This window comes from Carlito syrichta, unplaced genomic scaffold (genome assembly GCF_000164805.1).
Source record: "Carlito syrichta isolate Samal-C Ts95f unplaced genomic scaffold, Tarsius_syrichta-2.0.1 Scaffold314879, whole genome shotgun sequence".
Classification (NCBI taxonomy): Eukaryota; Metazoa; Chordata; class Mammalia; order Primates; family Tarsiidae; genus Carlito; species Carlito syrichta.
The window spans coordinates 549364-571631 of record NW_007258975.1 but is presented as its reverse complement, the minus strand read 5'-3'; the positions used below and the strand labels follow the sequence as shown (position 1 = coordinate 571631).

Sequence of the window (22268 nt, the reverse complement as noted above, 5' to 3'; positions counted from 1 at the left end):
AGTAAAGGAACTGAAGCCTCCAGGGGCTAAATGAATCTGGTATGTAATAAGGGTGTTAAAACAAAGACCACTGGAGACTTAACACACTGGTTTAAATTAAGCTTCTATAAACAGATTTCTCTCCTTGGTGTATACAATTACTTTCTATACAAGCTTTAAAATTATTTTGTGAGCTTCAAAGTGCTGGAGGTAAAGCTTTACATTTGTTGTGTAATCTTCCCAGTCCTTTGGGATAAAACAGTAAGGGACCCTCCCAAACTTGAGCTTAGTAAATGATTTTACCTTAAAATATCCATAAACCTAATCATTTTAGTAACTGTTTTTACAGTTCCAAAGTTCATGTCCACTCCCAAGTGCATAAAACCCACAATACCGTAGAGCTGGAGTTAAGATCTGAAGATCATACGAAAACAACTGATTGTAAATGAGGGTCATAGAAGGTGGAAATCACAGCTTAACATCAGAAGTCATTTTTCCATTTTAGTTTTTCAATTGAAAATAAGAAACTGCTGTAAAAAAGATGTCTCCACATATAGACTATATAGGGTTTCTAATACCCAATCTCCATTTTCACATGGTTGGAGGCTATATAATTATTCAATGTTGGTCTTACAGAATTTGGTCTAAAATGCCTGATTTCTAATGCTCTTTGGGTGGTATGTGAAAGTCAGATTTTGGGAAATGATCAAAGGCAAATTTGATGTAGAAAACAGGTAGGGTTTTTGAAGTTGGATGAGAAAGTATATTTGTGTGTACTGAAAACAGGAAAGGATACAGTTGTGGTGAGGGTAAAAGTCAAAGGGGTTGAGTGTCAGTGTCCTCCTGGGACTTCTCCACTCTGTCAACACCTGGGATTGCCTTTTAAAGATCATCGCGTCTTTTGAGCCTGCCTTGCAGCAATAACTGGACTTTGGTCCCAAACAGCTGCATTTCTGATTTATCTATATCCGTGGTCCATCTCCACCCTTTCATCCTCTTTGGAAAAGAGATTTATGCCCGTTCCCTGTTCCAATTGTTTACATGATATATCCTCCTTTTGGCAGAATTTGCTGAACAAAAAGTTGGTTCCAGTCCTTTGGAAAAAGTAAAACTGTGTATTTCAATGGTTTAAAACATGCTCTGTTAAAACTTTTGCTGTCTATACTACAGATTTTTTTTTAGGGCACATGCAGTGATGAAGGAAAACCCAGCAAAAATGCATTGAACTACCAATTTCTTTAAAATGAGAGTTATCAAATATTGAAATCAGTTAAACATACTTCTAGTTCTTATGGGAGTTTGAATCAGAGAGAAAAAAAAAATGTCATTCCTTTTTTATGAAGCAGAAAACCCAAATGAATATAAAGCTTTGTTCCCAATAAACTGGGCTAGGACAGTAAAGCACAAGCAGGTAGTTCTACCCTTCTAGTTTGAGATCCAGTCCAGTTGAGGCTTCTAGCATAAGTACCTCTATCCTTTAAGTTTTATTACAGGTGATGTTCTGAAGTTGTAACGAGAACATACTCTCTAGTTTGACTCTCTCACCAAAACAATAGGGACCAAAGTTTGGCAAAAGGCCATGGTTTCTCTCTTGAAAGACTCAAGGCAGTCAAATGTCCCTAATCCACAGAAACCTCACAGAATCTAGTTCAAACACCTCCTGAGGAAACTGTACTTAATTGGGACAAACATTGCCAGGTTAGCTTTACTACACTTTTGAAGAAAAAGTTTATGGTGGTGAAGCCTTTGAAAGTAAATACCTCGACAGTGGTAACCACTTTTACTGTCTCCTCTCAACTCCTACTGGTTCCCCATGCTTTGGAGTCTGGCTGTTAGGAGACTTGGAGGAAAAGAAACTCAAGTGTGGCAGAGAAGGAGTGAGGGGAGTGATGGGGATCACACCAGGAAGCAAGCATGTGGAAGCACTTGGCCAGACCTCTGAGGACACCTGTGGACAGCCTACACATGAGGTGCACCCTGGGGGCCATGGGAGTTTATTCTCAAGAGACTCTTAATTGGGGGCAAGTTGGGTTTGACCTTTCCCAAGCCTAAAGCTTGGAAACGTCTGTATCTTAGACTCTTACAGTATCTTACAGCCTTGCTGTAAAAAAGAAGAAACATTGATTATGACAGCTTTCCCCGCCCCTCAACTCCAAATGGACTTGTCTTACTTCTCCACTCTCATTTTCTCCTTTCCACACCCTTTGCTTCAGTCACTTGTACCCTCAGATATGTGAAATCAATGTTGGATCACCTTAGACACTAGTCTTCGAGTTTTAATAATTTTTTTCTAGTTCATTTCCTTATTTTTCCCTGAAGATAAATCACAAACAAAATACTCTACTGTGAACAGTAAAAATTATTTAGTTGGCAGGTCATCAGTCTCTGCTTACAGTTGATACTAAATGGTTTAGATGAGTACAAGGAGCAACACAGTGTTTTATGGGTTAGTCGTACCTTTGTTTCATGATGGCATTCTATCGAGGGTCCAGTTTTCCCTTTACAGTTAGAATGGTGGGATGTAATGATACCAAGTTCTGTCCTTCTGGCTCATAGACTCTCTTCCATCTCCAGTAACATTTCCATGAAGTAAATAAAAATGGCCTCTTGTTCCATTTTCTATTGGCTAGCATCACCATCTCCACCATCTATCCCTTAGTTCTTATTGGAAATAAAACTTTTGCTTGGATTAGAAGACTCAGAAATATGCTTCTATGCTCTCTTTCCACCCTTTAATTTATGCGATCATCAAGTAAAAAAGACAAAGACAAGATGGTCCTTCAGCACACTTTGGGAACACTTGAGTTCTAATAATAACACTCACATCATGTATTTGAATATCATGCTGTAACTTTAAAAGTACTTTCAAGAAAGGAAGACATTATTTAGATCTAAAGATTTCGGTCTATAAGAACAGCTTAACTTTTGACCTTGCTGTTAGCTGATACATTTCTCCTTGCTCTTTTGATATCACAGTGAAACAAAATATCCTTGTGAAGCATTAAATAATTATTTTTCTCATATGGAAAGAAACAACATGGAAACTACAGTAATTTTGTGTTAATTAAAAAGGCTTTTTATAAGACATTCAAAATGCTTTAGGAGATCTTGAAACAATGGTATTTTCATATCAAATGTGTTTACTTTAATCACTCAAGTTAAGAGCAGACTCTACTTCCTAGCTTCTGTTTTGATTTTTGTTTCTGTTGACTACATGTGCCAAGGTACATTGTATTATAGACGATTATTTCTTTTGAAAACTTTAGAAGATACAGAAAATTAAAATGCAGTACAAAGAAAAGGCAGTAAATAAAAAAATGTAACAAACGCTCATGACTTTACCACCAGGATTGATATTTACAACATTTTGTAATAAAAAAGATAATGTTGAAGTTCCGTTTGTGATTCGTCGACTTTCCAAAGCATGTTTGTAGAAATGGAGGTGTAGAAAAGGATCATGAAATCACGGTGTCCCTCTGTTTTTCCTGAAGTAATAATCCTTGTGATGAGAGCTAATGTGGAGCATACAGTTAAACTCTGAGCCAACCTGTCTCATCTAGTGTGTCAACAATATGCTATTTGCCATTTACTTAACCTCATCATGCCTGTATAAAAAAATAAATGATTCAGTAAAACAAATGGTATAAATAACCAGTAATAATTATTACTGGGTACTTCAACAACAAATATTTCATTCCTAAACTGGTGCAAATTTCCTTATTACTTGAGAGAAGTTTGTCACTGCTAATAATTATGTAGACTACTTTTTTAGTATGAAAAGAAAAATACACATAATTCCTAATCCTATACGCAAGTGAAGCTACATAGAGACTCTAAATACAATTTATCTACTAAGTAAGAAAACACTCAGCAACTCCTATTTTTACAAGGTAATGGTCTTATTTCTAAATTACTTTAAAGGGTGACTGTTTAAATGTTAACCAGGGTGCTAGCTCTCTCTCAGGGAAATAAATAGGAAGATGAAACACAGGAACATTCCTAGAAATGAGTGTGTGACCTGTTGGTCCTTACAGTAAATTAAACTAATTCTAAACGTATGTTTATGTGTTGTAGCCCTATTCAGCTGATATAACTTTTCCATTAAGTGGGCAAGTAGATTTCCTGTAGTACCCCCGATTGCCTGAAGAGGTATATTGTTTTCTTGTGTTTCCATTACAACATAGAGACTAAGAGGGAATCCTCTGTGGTATTTTCGCCTAGGTTGTGAGTCTTTTATCTGTAGGTTGTATTTGTATCTGAAAGGTGAATATTAATAGCCGCTTGGCAGCAGAGTGACTTTCTTTAAAAAGGGGGTTCCCTGTGTATGGGTGGATTAACCTTTCAAAATGCATGTTTCTACTTAAGCCACTTAGTTACTGTTTGATTCAAAAAGTCATAAAGACAAGGTCTCTGTGTTAGATCTTGTAGTATGCTTACCTAGATCTGAGAGGGACTTTCAGGATAGAACATGGTGAGTAACATAGTGCCGTGTGCCTTTACTTTCATTTCGCTTACTTACCAGAGTTCACTGTGACTTAATTTCTTTTTAAAATGCCTAAAGTTCTCATATTAAAAAGGTATTGATGATGAGCTCAGAAATATTAGAAATTAAGATATGGCTTTATGTGTTCCAGGTGGAAAATGAACTAGAACTTGTCAATGTAATAACGTGTGATGTTTCCTTTAACATTTTTATTTTACAGCTTTCGCCAGTTAGTCCCTTTGTGCACATTAGATAAGATAAGCTTTGGAAATGACACATAGATCTATGTGAATGTTGTTCTATTTGCTTTATTCTTTCTAAAAATTCTGTAAATAAAACTAAATTTAAGTACTTGTATGAATAATTTACTATGTTTCCCTTTTTGGGATATTACAGGGTTGAACAATCTTAAGCAATGAATAGGACAAGCATCTATTTAGTGTGTGTTCCATTGTAGAGGGTATTTTTCACTGTATTCTTTTTGGTACTATATAAACATGTTGATGGAAAACATAAAAAAAATTCTAAAATAATATATTCCTAAATATAAGTTATTGGACTGCTTTATTTAAATAGTCAAATTTTCAGAGATTGGAAAATAAACTTCTCTTGGAATAATTTAAATGTGAGCATTCAGACTGTCTTCCTAGGAAGATTAATTTTAAAAGCCAGCAGTGGACAAAGGAGGACTAGATGTCTGTGGGTACAGTGACAATGTTTCAATAATCTGGCAACCCTGAGTTTCTAGCTTAACTACAAACACTCCTGCTGTGAAATGCTGAGGATTGGATCCTTTGGAGAATCTCAGGCAATGTCTTGTTGCAGAGACTCCCAGAGTGTCATTTTTTTTTCCTGTCTTCTTATTTTTTCAATTTGTGTATATATTCATGGGGCACAAGTGCAATTCTGCTACATTGATACATCGCATTGAGGAAAAGTCAGTGCATCCATCACAATGCACACTGTACCACCAAGCAACCTCTTGTCATCTACCCCCTCCCATCACCACACCATCCTTCCAAGTCTCTGTTGTCCCTCATTCCACATCCATGTGTACAGATCATGTGGCTCCCACTTATAACTGAGAACATGTGGTATTTGTCTTTCTGTGTCTGAGATGTTTCACTCAAGACAATGGTCTCCAGTTCCAACCACGTTGCTGCAAAAGGTAGAGAATGTTCTTTTCACAGACCTGTCCTTACATCCAAAGGGAACATGGGCCTTACCCTTATGGGCAAGAAGCAAATATGTGTAGAATGGATCAGTGTTAACAGGCTATTTTCAGACATAGTCTTCTCATTTTTAAAATCCTTTTTTTTTAATGTCAGAGTTTTAATACCTTTTTAGAGTCTAGAAGATAGGAGATATACTTCCTCATTTTCTCCTTTCCTTTTCACTCTATTTTTGTGTGTCTCTTTCTGTCTGTCACTTGTCTCTCTCTGTGTCTCTGTCTCTCTTTGTTTCTCTCTCTTTTTCTCTCCCCCTTGCTCCTCTCTCTCTCTTCCAAGTACACATTTACTTAAAGTCATTGGCTTCCAGTACAACTCTCTCATTGAAATTTGCAGTCACTGTACCATTTCTCAATTTTAATGAGATTAGTGAGTCATGAATGAAGAAGAAATAATAGTTTTTAGACATGGGAAATTGAGTGTTAAGCTCAATTCCTCCCATTTAAAGGATTGGAAAACACAGCTACCAAAGAGATCTGTGGAACATACAGGCAAAAATCCCATACTTGAGATCCCAATTCCTCAAAAGGTCTGTGGTGAGGCCTGGGGTGGAGGAGGGACGTGGAGGGGAAGGCAAAGATGCTTACTAAGTTTTTTGTCAACTGAATACTTCCTGCTGAGGATAAAGTCTTAGGCTTCATTGTAACTGTTAACTTTTTTAAATTGCCCTTTTAATTTCTAAACATTGCTTTCTTATTAAGATTAGATAATAAAGAATTCTCAAAGGAAAACTTGTTAGTTACAGTTGTTCTACCATCTGTTTGGAGTTGTGACAGTTTGGATCTTGCAAATATGGTTTCATGAAAGATGAAGGCATTAGAATAAAAGAAACTTACTTTTTATACATATGTCCTCAAGTCTTAAAGAAAAAAGCCAGAATAAAAAATGTGTTTCTACTGAAATTGCACAGAGCATGAGCAAAAAATCAATTTTATTTGAAAACATGTCCAAGATTAAATATCCCCGTGATTTTAGAATAAAAACACCATATGGGGGGAAATTATTCTAGTGGTGGCAAAGCACAGTCCAAACAAATGAATCCCTTGATTGATCTCAGAATGGAAAAAACCGTGGATGACAGAGAAATAGCCACAGTGGGACAGTTAGTACACAGTTAATAGATTATTGTGGTAAGTAATCAAAATCAATCATTCTCTGCCTTTGCTAACTGACATGTATAAATTCTGCAAGAAGAAGGGACACAGTCTGTAATGCAGTGTTAAGCAGCATAATTAATAAAGCACATTTGAAGGTAAATGACCCCTTTTCACAGTTTCAAATTGCAAATATGATGAAATGTTTCCTTTGTATGTGAATAAATATAGATAAATAGAATTGCTTATAGCCAGATGACTCTCAGAGTGTGTGCTCGCATACTATAGTCAGTATACTCTCCCATATGTTGTCATATTTTGGGGTTTTTTTTTCAATTTTAGAGAATTTATTGTCATTTTCCTATAAACTCTTTACTTAGAAAGTTATTAAAAAATCTTTTGGGAAGACAGCTTACATTATTTGAGATACAAAAGGCAAAACAACAGTGGATATTAAAAAAAGAGAAAAAGTTTTCAGCTTAACTGGAAAATGAGCATCTCTTTTCAATTTTTCTTGTAGAGAGAAATATAAAATATGGGAACAGTATAAAAAATGAAACGATTTATAATGAAAAGAAATAATGTTATTTAATTTAAAAATGAGCAGAAGGATTCTCAACTTTAAAGTGTTTAAGGTAGGCAAATTTAGCCCTGCCCAAGTAAGAGCCAAAACAATAAGATTAATTTCTAATTAGAGAATATTCTGCCACTTGTTTAAAAGCAAGAAAAAATATTAAAACATATAACCATAAGCATTAAGATATAATTAGTCTGAGAGGATTTTGAATCTGGCAGGTTAAAGCCAAAGGGTGGATTCTGTATCTAAATCCTGTGTGGAGGGATAAAGTCTCATCTTAACTTTTGCTTATCAGAAGCAAGCATTAATTTAAACCACAGGGATGAGATCAATTATTATTATTCATAACAATAATTGAACAGTCTTTCATTTATTTTTATTTGAGATATTGAGACAGCACAGTTCTTTATGTTTGTTAATCTTGGGATAATCATCTGGATGTTAAAATCACAAAATTCTCTGTAGCCCCAGGTAGTTAGCTTTAGCACAATTGATTGATTTTAATAATAATGACAATGATGCATTATGATGTTTCAAATAATAGTTTCTGACATGGCTTCTATTGCTAAAATTGGTGCAGATCAGGATTCACTTTACTCTTTCCTTACAGTTGCTCATTATCTGGTTTGGGAACAGGAGTAGATACAATGGCATTAAAGTTATGCAGAGACCCCTGGGCTAGATGGACGTGAGAGCTAAAAAAGGCGTTCATCACACAGCTCTGGCTTCTGTGCCTCACACTCTGAAACTAATAAGGCAACAATTAAATGCAGGGGTGATAACAATGTATTTGCCTTTTCTTCTAGTTTCTGTGGAGACTTGAAAGCTCTAAATACATGTGGTGAAATTTAAATCTAGTTTAATATTCAAAATTCACTGGAAAGCCTGTAAGAAAGTGATTTTTATGGGCCATGAATGCTATTATACACATTATTATGTATTACTGTCTTTCAACTACTTTCTCATGGAATGATTAGAGCTCATCCAACATGAAAGTCTGAATTATTTTTAATAAAGATCAGTTTTTACTTTGGTCTACTACTTGCTAAGATGCATTCAAAATTAATATATAATTGTAAAATGAAGTTTATGACTTAGGAAAATATTCTGGTGTGCAAAGATTCCTGATAAATTGACTCAGGTTGGCCTTTACTACCCTTTCCAGTGGGTGGGAATCTGCCTAGAAGAACTGGTATGTAGCCGGGGGCTAAGGACACGTGTAACAGATACAAAAGTGATCCACTACAAGTTTCACCTGAAGCATCAAACACATTCTTAATCCCACATTTTCATGATTCTCAGTAGAACAATCAACGTTCATAAATCATAACATATATAATAACATTCACGTCCTATAAAATAATGTTCTCTACAGGTTTTCCAGGTTTTTTTTTTTTTTTGAGTTGGAGTCTCACACCATCACCCAGGCTGGAGTACACACTCATGGCCACCCCAGCGTCAACCTGCTGAACTCCAGCGATTCTTCCACCTCAGTGTCCAAGTAGCTGGAACTACAGGCACGTGCTACCATGCCCAGCTAATTTTTTATTTATTGTAGGAGCGAGGTCTCACCAAGTTACCTGGACTGGTCTCGAACCCTCGGATTCAGGCAATCCACTCATCTCATCCTCCCAAAGTGCTGGAAATTCAGGTTGAGTCACAGATCCTAGCCTCCAGTAAGTTTTGAACATTAAATAAGATTTAAATTCTGGCCGGACTCGGTGGCTCAGCCTGTAATCCCCCGCTTTGGGAGGCCAAGGTGAGTGGATTGCCTGGGCCCACAGGTTCGAGACCCGCCTGGGCAACTTGGCGAGACCTCATCTCTACAATAAATCAAAAAATCAGCCGGGCGTGGTAGCGCATGCCTGTAATTCCGGCTACTCAGAAGGCTGAGGCGGAAGGATCGCCGGAGCCCAGCAGGTCGAGGCTGCGGTGGCCAGGAGCGGCCACTGCACTCCAGTCTGGGTGACAGAGTGAGACTCCAACTCAAAAAAAAAAAAAAGGGCGTGGTAGTGCGTGCCTGTAGTTCCAGCTACTTGGAAAGCTGGGGCAGAAAGATCGCCGGAGCCCAGCAGGTCAAGGATGTGGTGGCCAGGAGCGTGCCACTGCACTCCAGTCTGGGCGACTGAGTGAAACTCCAACTTAAAAAAAAAAAAAAAGATTTAAATTCTACCATACTTATTTAGAGGTTGATTGAATTAAATTAAATTAAATTAAATTAATTTAGAGCCAGGCAACACTACAAAAATCATCTCGTAGCTCAGGTGAACCAAAAGTTGCTTTCAGATGCTATGCCTTGTTTAATTGTTGTTATTTTCTTTGAAGAAGGGAAGTATTATTCTTACTTTTCAGATGAGGACGTTGGGGTTCAGTGTTTCAATAACATGCCTCAAATCACATTCGCCTGTTGAATGCTACAGATTGGAATCAACGTATTTTTACTCTAAATCCAATCATCCTTCCAAAACACATGTTTTTTTAAAGTGAATTTGTAACTTGGGGGACTTCAATGAAATTCTTCAGTAGAAATCCACAATACAGGAATATTTCCCCAAATAAAGCTGGATAAAGACCCAGAATAAGGAGGTGCTTGTCTTGTTCCAGAATAAAGGACCATTCTATAGATCAGATCCTTTCTTTCTTTCTCTTCCTTCCTTCCTTCCTTCCTTCCTTCCTTCCTTCCTTCCTTCCTTCCTTCCTTTCTTTCTCCTTTCTTTCTTTCTTTCTTTCTTTCTCCTTTTTCTCTTTCTTTTTAAATAGAGAAGAGGTTGTCTCACTATCTTGCCCAGGCTGGTCTTAAACTCCTGACCTCAAATGTTCCTCCCACTTCAGTCTCTTAAAATGCTGAGATTTTAGGCGTGAACCCCTGCACCTGGCCAAGGACCAAATCCTTTCACAGGGTAAAGTTGATCATTGGTAATATATCAGTAAGTCTCTAAAACACATGCATCAAGAGAAATATTGCAATAATCCTAGGATGACTGATTTTCATAGCATATAAGTATTGGAAAGACACTTAACCATAATAATGTGCAATCTGCTCTTATTTTGGAAGTGGTGGTAGATATTCAAGAACTTGCAAATTTAGTGATAGCCCTGGTGAATCTTGTTCTCCTGACTCCTGGTTCAGAAACTTTTCCAATATCAATCCCCAAATGTCAGTTTTGAATCAAGAAGAAATACAGATGACCTGATGATGAGCTATAGAGAATCTGTGATGGGAAAAAAACTTTATTGCTATAAAACAAAAAGACTTCTTAGAAGGAAATAGGTTATAAAAGTCCCCTGATTTGACACCTTTCTCAGAATTATGAAGTGGAAAAAAAAACTATAGCTCTTTTGGGTATTTCTTTTTTGGTTTAGCCAAACGATGTGTAGCCAAAAATCTCTTGCTTGTTCTCAATTTCCCTTGAGCCATTACTGTAAATGAGAGTGATGTGTAATTTTCCTCTCCAATTACTTCCACACTACATTCAAAGATCTTTAAGTACCTGTTAGAGATAGGAATCTTACTTGCTAGAGGAAGTAAATGAATAAAAATGTACAGCATATGTTTTTTGAATTTGACCATTTAGCTCCCGTATTCCCATTTTTCAGTTTTGTATAAGTTACTTAATTCTAATTGAAAGAGAACCAGATATGGAGAACAAACAGCACCCGTGCTGCCCTCCTGCCTTAAGCATTAACCCAGTAGTGGTCCCTGCCACAGTCCCCAGTGCTGGCAGCACATATTTGGCAGTGATAGTCATGCAACTTTAGACTTCAATGGACATTAGAGGTCATTCAATCAGACCTTGATTCTTCAGAAGACTGATGCTCAGAAATTGACTAACAAGCTCAAGACCACACATTTAGTTAATTTGGCAATTGAACAAGAAACAAGTAGATTTCTCATTTATAGGTTTTATCTTTACATTTCTTTCTTGCCAATAATATTAAGGTTGTTCATTATCATCCACATAGTGGCAACAAATATCTCATAGTTTGGAAATTGTTTAAAAGCCATGAAAGTTGCTAAAAGTAAACGGAAAAATTTTTAAGAGCATTGTGTTGTATTTCTTCACATGAATTTATTTTTAAATTGGATTTGAATGCCTTTGAACAGGATGTTTTTTTCACTGATCGCCACAGGCCCTTCTCCCACTTCTCAGCACCTATTTATGTCAGCTTCCTGACTCGGCAGGCATTTCCCTCTGTTGACTTAAGCAACTGCTCTTTTTCCAGCCTCCACTCAGCCAGCTCACAGCATGGACTAACCATTCTGTCCTTTCACTCAGTGCAACAGGCAGACTGGCTCTCAAGGCACGCTTATAGCTAAGGATGGTCCCTTATTTCTGCCTCTGAAAGTTGAGCGGGTATGTTTACCAAGAGTGAGTTTGGTTTGTTCCCCCAAACTATCTATAACAATTGTACTTTTTAAAAAGCAATTACATAACATCAATAAAATGTATATAACCAATGATACATGAGTACAAAAGGTAAAAAAAAAGTTTCAATTAGAGAAAATTTGAATATCTCTGAAATATCTAAGAAAGATGAGTTACCAAATCTGAATTAGATGTGGGTAAGGCAAATATAAAAAATTAGGAAAATATCATAAACCCTAACAGCATTCCTATTTTTGTCTTAAAATTCTTGTTCTTTTGTAAAGAAACTAAAACTGGAATTCAGAGAGGACTTATTGTGGGCCAGAAAGCTCATGCAGACAACCATCAGTAGATCCCTCCTTGGAAAAGAGAGCTTAGCAAATGATATTCACTTATGTATTTTCAGTTACACTGAATTGATTAATATGATGTTAATGTATTATTCTTTATGAGTTTCTGTTTTAACAAATTTTCTGATGAACTTACTACCTATCTATAGGTCTCTTAAATGATCAGCAAGAAAACTTTTAATATATTTTTAAATATCATAATGTCATTTCTAAAAAAAAATCTAAGTGCTTTATATATGTGTGTGAATATGTATATATGTATGTTTTTCAGCATATTTTCTTATAGAATCTTTATTATATCTAGATATAGGGGTAATGATTTTCATGGTGGTTTAGAACTTACCAATGGCATTTCATCCTAAATGTATTAAACTTGGTTAAAATTTAATTTTTAATTTAATAAAGGCAGATACTGAAATGAAATGGTTTCTAGGTAGGCATTATGACTTCTACATAGTATGCCCCAGAATGAAGCACATTTTATATAGATGAATATCGGGAGTCAGCCTCTAGTTCTTTCTGTCTTAAGAAAAGATTTCATAGCTTTGATTGAAATTCTATTTTGACATATTCCAATGCTGTAACATAGACTTGACCAACACAACAAACTTATACAATAGTAGAATTATTTGACAATTTTTAATGTAATGTTCTCAAGGTCTGTAAAACCTATTTGTACAGACTTTGACTATGACTGATAATACTTACACCCAAGCTTTTGAACCTGACTTTAGAAAGCCAAGTGTATTAAGAGCTGTCACCACAAATATCGAAAAGCTTGTAAAACTTGATTTGCTTCCAAAAGTAAGTATATCCTCTAAAGTTGAGTTATTTTGGAACTGTGGATTGTGTAAATTTCTGCTTAAACAATCAAGCAGTTCGTGATCTTCACTGGTTTACTGAAATCCATCCAAGAATCCAGGACATCCTTTGGTTAAGTCAAACAGAAAGCAACAGCTGCTTTTTCAGCAGTATAGGAATGCCCCCCAAAAAAGAGGAAGAAGAGGAGGAGAGGAAGAGAAAGAAGAAAGTAATCAAAATGATGGAAACAAAGAAATATATTTGCTTTTAACTTAAGAGCATGCTATCAGTCAGTTGGGTACTGTTAATTCTGTAGTCTTTAATTGTAATATTTGGGGTCGCAGAAATTGTATATGGCTGCAGTTGGATGTGGTGACATGTGCCTCTAGTCTAAGGTACTCAGGAGGCTGAGGTGGCAAAATCACTTGAGCCCAGGAGTTCAGAGCTGTAGTGAGCTATAATGGTGCCTCTGAATAGCCACTGCACTCCAGCTTGGGTGATATAATGAGACCCCATCAAGGAAGGGAGAGAAAGAGGGAGAGAGAGAGGGAGGGAGGAAGGGAGAGAAGGAGGGAAAGAAGGAAGGAAAGAAAGGAGGGTTAGGAGGGAAGGCGGGAGGAAGGAGAAAAACTGTATGTGATTTATACTTGTCTTCCCCAGGAAAACAAAATTGCGAAACAACTTTAAGTTAGATTTCAAACCCTTTTGATTTCAAATTTCTATGATGTTAAAAAAAAAAAGCAAAAATAAGATAATGTAAATAATTCATTAAAAGTATCTGAGCAACCACTGTTGGCCATAGTAAGTTCCATTATCTCAAGCGCAATTGTTGATGTCATTTATTTTTCATTTTATCATCCTCTGTCTTGTACCATTAAGTGTCATTCCTTCATTCTTTTATTTTTAAAGTACTAGGTCCTCACCATGGACTAGGTATCATGCTGGGCCCTAGGGATGTGAAAATATAAAATGCCTGGTTTTTGGCCTCTAAGTTTTGTCATTTTATTTTCTCAACAGAATGATGAATTCTGTGAAGGCAAGCACCTATACCTTTATTTGAAATCTTAGGCATAGAATTTTAGAGTCAAAGAGACCTTAGAAATAGTCTATACCAACTCCCATTTACCAAGTTCTCCCAATGTGACCAGGAGTCAAGATGGTGAACACATTAGTTATTCACCTCCTCCCTTTTAAGATTCCATTAAAATGGACACCCACTAACAGAGTATATTCACAGGGCTGCTCTGAGGATTAGATTGTATAAATCTAATCCTCAGAGCAGCCCTGTGAGGCAGGTACTATTATTATCCCCATCTCATGGAAGAGGAAACAGCCACTGAGATGTTGTATTCTCCCCAGTTGAGTCACTTGAGGAGGAACGAGGATTGAGCTTGAACAGTCTTGCCTCTGAGCCCATTCCTCATCACAGTGCTGCTCTGCTTCTGCAGATGCAAAGAAAGGGATTTTAAAAGACCTCTGGCAAACAAGGGAAGGAAGCCAGCTCTATTATTTTTCACCCCACTTTTAATCCCACTGATATTACATGACTCGATCTCCTTTACCTCAATTACCAAACTTTATCCTAATAACTTAGCTTTTTTCGAAAATTTTCAAAAGAATGTGCATAGCTTCTAGAAGTTTCAGAAAAGGGATCTCAGTATTTAATTCATAGCAGACTTGTTGTGATGGAATAGATGCATTATGATCATGCCTCTTGCTAACAATGATCTTATACAAAGTTTCTGCATCCCATGGATGACAAACGTGAATGCATATGGGTGAAATAATGGCTTCTTAGATGACCCTCCAGGGTGGAAGATAAATGTCACAGATGTGAGCTAAAGGGAAGACCTGTGGCCTTTTATCTAAAAGCCAACAAACTGATATCACAGGCAGACACTGTGCACCATAATCAAGTACTAGAAACCTGGCTAGTTATGTTTTAAATACTTCGGGGTGAAGTATCTGAGAAATTTACCTTGAATAGGTGCAAGTTAAAGAGGGGCCAGCTACCCTATCTTTCCACTGTGTAGTATTCAGATAAAATTTGTTTTTAGGAATGTCCACTGTGTTCTATGTCTAACTTGGTTGTTTCATTACGATTTGTTTCAAGTATTTAAAATGTTTACTAATTAATGTAATTAATTACATTATACAAGAAATTAGTGAACCACAAGCAAAGGTAACTGCAATACACAACGGAATATTATGCAGCCATAAAGAAGGACAAATAAAGAAGGTTGTTTGCAACAACCTGGATGAATTTGGAGTCAATCATACTCAGTGATTTACCACAGAAACAAAGAACAGAGTTCCATATGTTCTCACTCATAAGAGGACCTTGAACAATTATAATGCTATAAGAAAGCAATTGGCAGTAGTGGGAAACTGTCAGGAGAGGGGCCTGGGACTGGCAGTTGAGGAAAACTGCTAAGGGAGGGAGGGGCATACCTCATCAACAAGGGTACCTGCATGATCAATGTTTATTTACCTAACCCTGAATTGTACCCCACATCTTTATATTAAAAATTAAAAAAAAAAAAAAAACTGCAATGTGCCATTGAAACTGGGAGTTTAGACCCAGTGTTGCCTGGTTTGTAGTATCAGGTGTTTTGCTACTGACGTTTGCATGTCTCCATACCAGTCAATAAAAATTCAGGAAGTGCATACTTCCCCGATTAGATTGATTCTGTGCTTTTTTGCTCAATGAAAGATTATAGGAGTGAGACCTTTAGCAGAATTCCTTATCATATGGTATAATGTCACCCTGACTCATAAGTAGTGAAGATAAAGTTCAGAGAGGCATATGAATGTTTGCTAAATCTTATGAGACTTCTGAAGTTGTCAATTTTCTCTAAGATTTTTTAGAAATGAGGCATTGGTATTGAGAAGTCTTGATGTCCTCAGACTGGCTTGATTTTATTTATTTACTGCCCCTTGAAAGAGAAACCCTTTAACTGCAGTGTCCTTTTCTAGTTGTCTCCTTTGTTACTGTTCAGTTAGAAAAATATCTTTATTTGTAAAAATGAAAAGAATTCTGGTAAAATGGAAAAATAAACTACTGAAAATAATCATTATGATTGGGATATTGACTTTTCTGATTATCACTAGTTGATGTTTTTTCACTTCCAAGACTGAGTAATAACAATTGTAAAATTCCAGTTTAGAAAAAGGAGATTTAGAAAGGAAATGCAATGTTCAGTAAAATAATTAATACTTTTGAGACAACACTTGTCTGTTCCAGTGCCTCAGAGGTATTATTTGTGAATCTTAAATTATAAAATTTTAAATCTGGAGATTTCCCTTTCCACATGCCATTTGGGGTATTGACCACCAGGGTTCACATAATATAATATCAGTGCCTAAGAAATATATTTTTATAAGGTTATATTTGTAATATAAATATTTGTATAGTACTTTAAAATTGTACTAGTATTAAAACAGCTCTCATTTCAAACTTAAAATTTCATCTGTATAATTTTTCATTATGGCACAACAATTGAAAGTCATAAACTAGGAGTCAAATGGTTTGGTGTCTAATCCTTGATCAAGCATTAATTAGTCAAGTCATTTGTCTTCGTTTGACTTCTGTTTCTTTTATGTAAAATGATGGTGTGATAATTCTTAGAGTGTTCTCTAGTCTCAAATTTTTATTCCTGGATACTCCAAGACTTCATGTATAACTCAAGATATGCTAGGAAATTAGCATTATTTTTAAAAGTAATTTTTAAAATAATGAAGCAATTTAGGACATTTTAAAACTTTACTACAAATCTACTTTTATGTATTAATTCAATTTTTATAACCTCATCTTTCAGAAATAGACACTTATTGTGAGTCACTTTATCAGGCAGCATGTGACTTGTCTTCAATGCATTTGCAAAATTGTGTAATATCTCCAAAACGCCACATAAGTAAGCTAGGAGGTTTTGCAATTTTGTGTAGTTAAAAGATAGCTGGACTAGTTGGTGGTCCAATTCCTACAGCAGTCTTGAAAGACATTTGCTTTCATCTAATAACTGTCTACCATGGTGGCAACAGATGACTTTTAAACAGCTGTCATAAGCTGAAAACAAAACAAGCCACCCTCCCACACTATGTACAAATACCTTGCCAATAGCTGAAATGAATCCTTCCTGGGCATTTTAACAAACTTTTTTTTTTGGTTGTTGTTACAACTAAACAGAAACATATGACACCAGACAAGTTGGCTTCATGTTTCCCATAGACCTAACTCCCTCATTTTCTAACAGGATCACAGCAATTAATGGTTTCCAGATGCATTTAAAATGTGTTAATTGCCTACAGGAATTGACTTTTAAGACATACACAAATCTTCAAACTCTTTAGTCTCAGAATTCTACTGTAAGTCCCATGAGGTACTTTGCTGTTTGTGTAATGTTTGTCAACAGTTTGATGCTTAAGTTGCAACTAACATTAAATAGAAAATAAAGGGAAATAAAAAATTCTGTGTCTTAAATACAGCAGTTTTTCTTCCTTCTCTTTTAATTGTCACATTACCAGGTCCCTTATTTCTCTGAAAATCATAGAAATAATCCTTGTCTTCCATTGGAGATAAAGTCGGCATGAACAGCCCAGCCTGTGGTGTCATGGGGTCAGTAGGCACTCCTGGGGAACTCATTCCTGGACTGGGCTTAATTGAACTCCAAACATGTCAGCCTGACAACTTTACCAGTTTATGCTTTGTATGTTGGAATGTCTAGCTTTGTTTTGCTCGTTCCTGGACAACTTCTTCCTGTCACAAGAATCTCCCTTAACGGACTCGAGCCTATGTTTACACCCAGTGTTTTACCTTTGATTGAAACTAGGCAGAAGGCAAACTTGTGGTCTGTCTTCTTCTCCGGCAGGCTTGAAAAACAAGACATGAGAATAATAACATGACTTTTGGTGAAAAATATATTCAACAGGTGGTTTTCTCCTTCAGTGACTGACATAGTTAACTTCCCTTGAGCCTCATGTCATTTCTATATCTTTTCTTTTAGTTTCCATGTGGACGGCTCATAAACAAAAATGAGAAACATGATGAGAAACTGGTACTGTTCACTGGTCAGTCTGAAGATTCTGAAAGGTAATAACATCATTTCATTTAGGAGTTATTTGCCTCTAATAGCAATATTCTAGTTAGAGCACTTATGCTTTGTGACATGGGTCTAAATGAGAAAATGATGATGAGGAATAGTGTGGACTCTGAACACATTTTCTTTCATTGCTACCCAAAGGACAAGAATCATGGTGGACTATGAAGGTTATTTGCTTTTTAAAGTATTTGATAAATTTCCATTGACAAACCGGTATTTAGAATGGTTTCTCTTTAATTGCACAGATTTCCTCCTAGGAAACAACTCAAATTTCACTAATAATGTGAAGTACCTATTTCTTTTCTCCTGATTTGCTTAATCCTTAGTTCAGGTGTAGGGTGAGAAGTTTGCTAAGTCCTTATCAAAAATTCCCCTCCTCATTCTATCTATTACTTTCTACATTCAATCAATCTTTCCAGGTTTTTCTTAAGCCTCACTCTATTCATCAGTCAGTGGAACTGTCTTTACCTTTTACTTGGCACCTTTGATGTGTAAGATACTGTGCGAGCTGCTTGTAGAAGATATATCAGCTACAGACTGTAGCCTCAAGCTGCTTGCAGTTCAGAAGTGAAAAGCCATGGTTTCCCTTGTCCACAGTCATAATTTTCATACTGGGACAATATATGGGCCTCTTTTAATGAAAAGTTTCTCATAGTCAGAAAACCTGAGACTATGTCTTCAGACCCACAGGATCTAAGAATCCTAGTTTAAGAAACACTGACTTAAGAACTTGATTATTATTATTTATTTAAATTATCTTTCACTTGAAAGGTATTGAAAAATAGGAGTTTTTGACAAGCATGATCTATGGTAGGATGTTTTGCCTTGTGTAAGAGGCACAGATAAGCTGCTCTGGGGAGTCAGAAGAAGATGAGGTCTCCAGAGACTGGGATAGAGATACACGAAGAAGTTGTTGACCTCATTTCTGGCAAAGAGAAGCTGAAGAGAAAGATGGAAAAAGAGAAGGAAAGAGTAATCCAGGTTGAAGGCAGAGTGTGTACATAGCTGTGATGGTAGGAAAGCCGAACACTTGTGTCAAGATCAGCAAACAGTTGTTCTGACTTCCACAATGGTGTGTAACACAGAAAGAGAAAGAAACTTCACTGAAATCTTGAGTGAGTGACAAAATAGCTGGGGATTTATTCTGATTATAAAGATAAAACTCCTATTTTTCAATACCTTTCAAGTGAAAGATAATTTAAATAAATAATAATAAAGTTCTTAAGTCAGTGTTTCTTAAACTAGGATTCTTAGATCCTGTGGGTCTGGAGACATAGTCTCAGGTTTTCTGACTATGAGAAACTTTTCATTAAAAGAGGCCCATATATCATCCCAATATGAAAATTATGACTATGGACAAGGGAAACCATGAAGAATTGTGGACAGGGATTTCCAACAGGCTAGTCTAGCAACAGTGTTTAAAATTAATTGGGGAAAAACCAGAAGCTTGAGTAAATATAGAAATATTGATTTCTCCCATTCTTCTCAACCAGTTTATCTTTACAAGCATGTTAGCCTCTAATTGTATACAATTTAGCATTTTATTATGCACTCCTCTTTATTAGTCTTTAATTATGTTCTGTGTGTAAGTCTTGCCTCCTCAATACAATTTTATCTGGCTCAAGAGAAGAACTCAGCACACAGCCACATATTTCCCCTGAATACTGTGGACATACAATAAACCTTTATCTATTTCATATACATTTTAATAAAAGTAAGCAGTAAGCAAATTGAAATTTACTCACAGGAGTAATCTGGGGATTATATTGACAACCTGTAAAATTCTATAGCTATTATAGAAACAGAAAATATATGATGTTGAATAATCTCTAGGAAAGATCATACTCCATTGTATTTTGGTAGCAGAAGTACATGTCTGGCAAAATTTAACAGTTTAACAAAGTAAGAATGAAAGGGAGGAAGAAAGGAAGAGAGAGAGAACCCTATTTTTTCTATCAAGAGGTAGAGGATACCCTAACCCCCAAAACCCCCACACAAGGCATTTCCTTCCATGTGGAGAATTATAAGGACTTTGTGTCAGCTCCTGAGTCTCATTCTATTGCTTCCTCTCCACAGCCAGCAACACATATTAAGGTTTAGATTTATCCTGTTATCCATGATGAAAGTTATACAGAATTTAGTTGTTAACATATTTTTTTGTACAGTGGTTAAAAATGTGTGTTTCTGAGAGAAAGAGAGAAGGCTAAGTCCTTTGATAGTCCTCTAAAATGTCCCGAAGATGGTCTTCAAGTCGCCCTCTAGGTCTATAGGCCTGGGGGTACAGAAGAAAGATGAGGGATGAAGCAGGGGCTGTAATTCATATCTTTGTCTCAGGGGAGGTGAGAAAGAAAGGAGATGGAGGAGAGGTGAGAGCAAACAGGGTGGGAACAGAACAGTGAGCACATAGGTCATCTGTCCCTATCACTCTTCAGCTGACTCCTTTCTAATTGAAACGTGTTAGATTCTGTGAGCATAAGCTTTGCCATGTCTTGAAGTATTACACATTGATATTATGGCTGCCACAGTAAGTTTCCTTTTAAAGGAAAAGCAAGGGAACAGAGGAAACAACTTTAATTCTCAGTGTGGGAATTATCAAAGTAAGTCCAATACATTATAGCTTTAATATTATGCTTTAACATAGTCTTGAAGCATATTATTTTGAAAGCATGGCAGGGTGCAGTGGCTCATGACTGTTATCCCTGCACTTTGGGAGGCAGAGGCAGGAGGATTACTTGAGGCCAGGAGTTGGGGGAACAGCCTGGGTAACATAGTAAAACCTTGTCTCTTTAAAATGTTAAAAATTAGCTGAGTGTGATGGTGCATATCTGTAATTTCAGTTGCTCAGAAGGTTGAGGCAAGAGAAGCCCAGGAGGTCGAGGCTGCAGTAAGCTATGATCATACCTCTGCATTCCAGCCTGGGTGACAGAGTGAGACCCCATCGTGGGCGCATGAGAGAGAGACAGAGAGACAGAGAGACAGAGAGAGAGAGAGAGAGAGAGAGAGAGAGAGAGAGAGAGATTGAGATTAAATGTGAAATAAATACATAATAATAAAAGCAGCCCCACTCAACATGTTATGATCCTGGGGGTCACCTTTTGTTTTGAAGTATTCTTATAGTGTAAGTTCTTCATTTTAATTTTTCTAAAGCAGCTGCTTCCCTATCCTAACATTATTTTTTAAAGCATATTTTTAAAAAATGGATTATGCATTCAATTTCAACCTTGCAAGAAAAACTATTATGATTCATCTTACCCTGAAGTAGAGCTCATCTCAGAAGAATGAAATGAATCTAAGTTCTCATGAAGTGCCCCTTTTATCTGGCATTATACTCATTCACAATGGTAGTCGTTCACACTAATATTAAAGAGGATTGAATAATACTATCATTGCCTTCTGGTAACAATATACTGATTTCCAGATGTATTTAAGGAGCTCCTGTGTCTTTGCTCATATTCAAATCATTCAAATGTCTTTATATAAAACGTTGGTGTACTTTAAGAAAACTAAACGATAGTTTGTCTTTTTTTTTCATGTGAATAACATACTACACTTCAGATGAGGTACTGAGCAGTCAAACAGCTGCTACCTATTAAAAGTCTCTTAAAGCTCCATTTTTTTTATCATAAGGGAAGAGAAGTATAGGGACGTTTATGGGGCGACAGGCAGATGTTTTAGTTGGACTATGTATGTGGTAAGCGAAAACTAAAATGATCTCTTGTGTGATATCATCAGCATTTTTGCAATGCTTTTAGCATCTTTATTTTTAACCCTCTTTTTACCTGACTCTAAGTTAAACTAGTCTGGAAAGGAAAAATAAAGGACCATTTATACAGTCACTATGCACCTTGAAAAGAAGTTAGTGCTATCTTACACTTTTTCATAAAGAGAGATAACCCTGAAGACAATTTTCCGTTCATTTATATTGATTTGTTAGGTAGAAATCTATTTCGAAGAACTGAATGAACATTTTTAATGTCACACAGACCATCATGAATTATTCTACTCTTCTGGTAAATTTTACTAATTTGTTTATTTATTTATTTGCAATGAAATTTGTCAGCTTTTCAGAAATGACATTTCTTCAAACTAATAAACATCAAAGTCATATTGGGTTTCTAGACAATGGTCTAATTAAGTTTTTTCTCTTCCAAGAAAGTAGCCTCTCAGTCATGTGTTTATGTGTAATATATTAGATGAGATTAAGTTTTATTGGATGGATAAATTCAGAGGTTAAAGAAGACAAGGGCTTTGAATGCAGTTTGTGTTTCAGGCTGGCTCCATAAAACACA

General features: G+C 36.2%; 1 protein-coding gene across 1 annotated transcript in view; it reads left to right on the top strand.

Moving 5' to 3' along the window:
- The first annotated feature begins 17772 nt into the window (after positions 1–17772).
- The window catches only part of TNIP3 (TNFAIP3 interacting protein 3), a 90496-nt gene continuing 86000 nt past the window's right edge, over positions 17773–22268 (top strand). The window contains exons 1-2 of the mRNA XM_021706016.1: positions 17773–17808; positions 17884–17969. Of these exons, the coding sequence (XP_021561691.1) occupies positions 17779–17808; positions 17884–17969 (116 nt within the window). The 5' untranslated portion in view covers positions 17773–17778. The remainder of the gene's footprint in view (positions 17809–17883; positions 17970–22268) is intronic.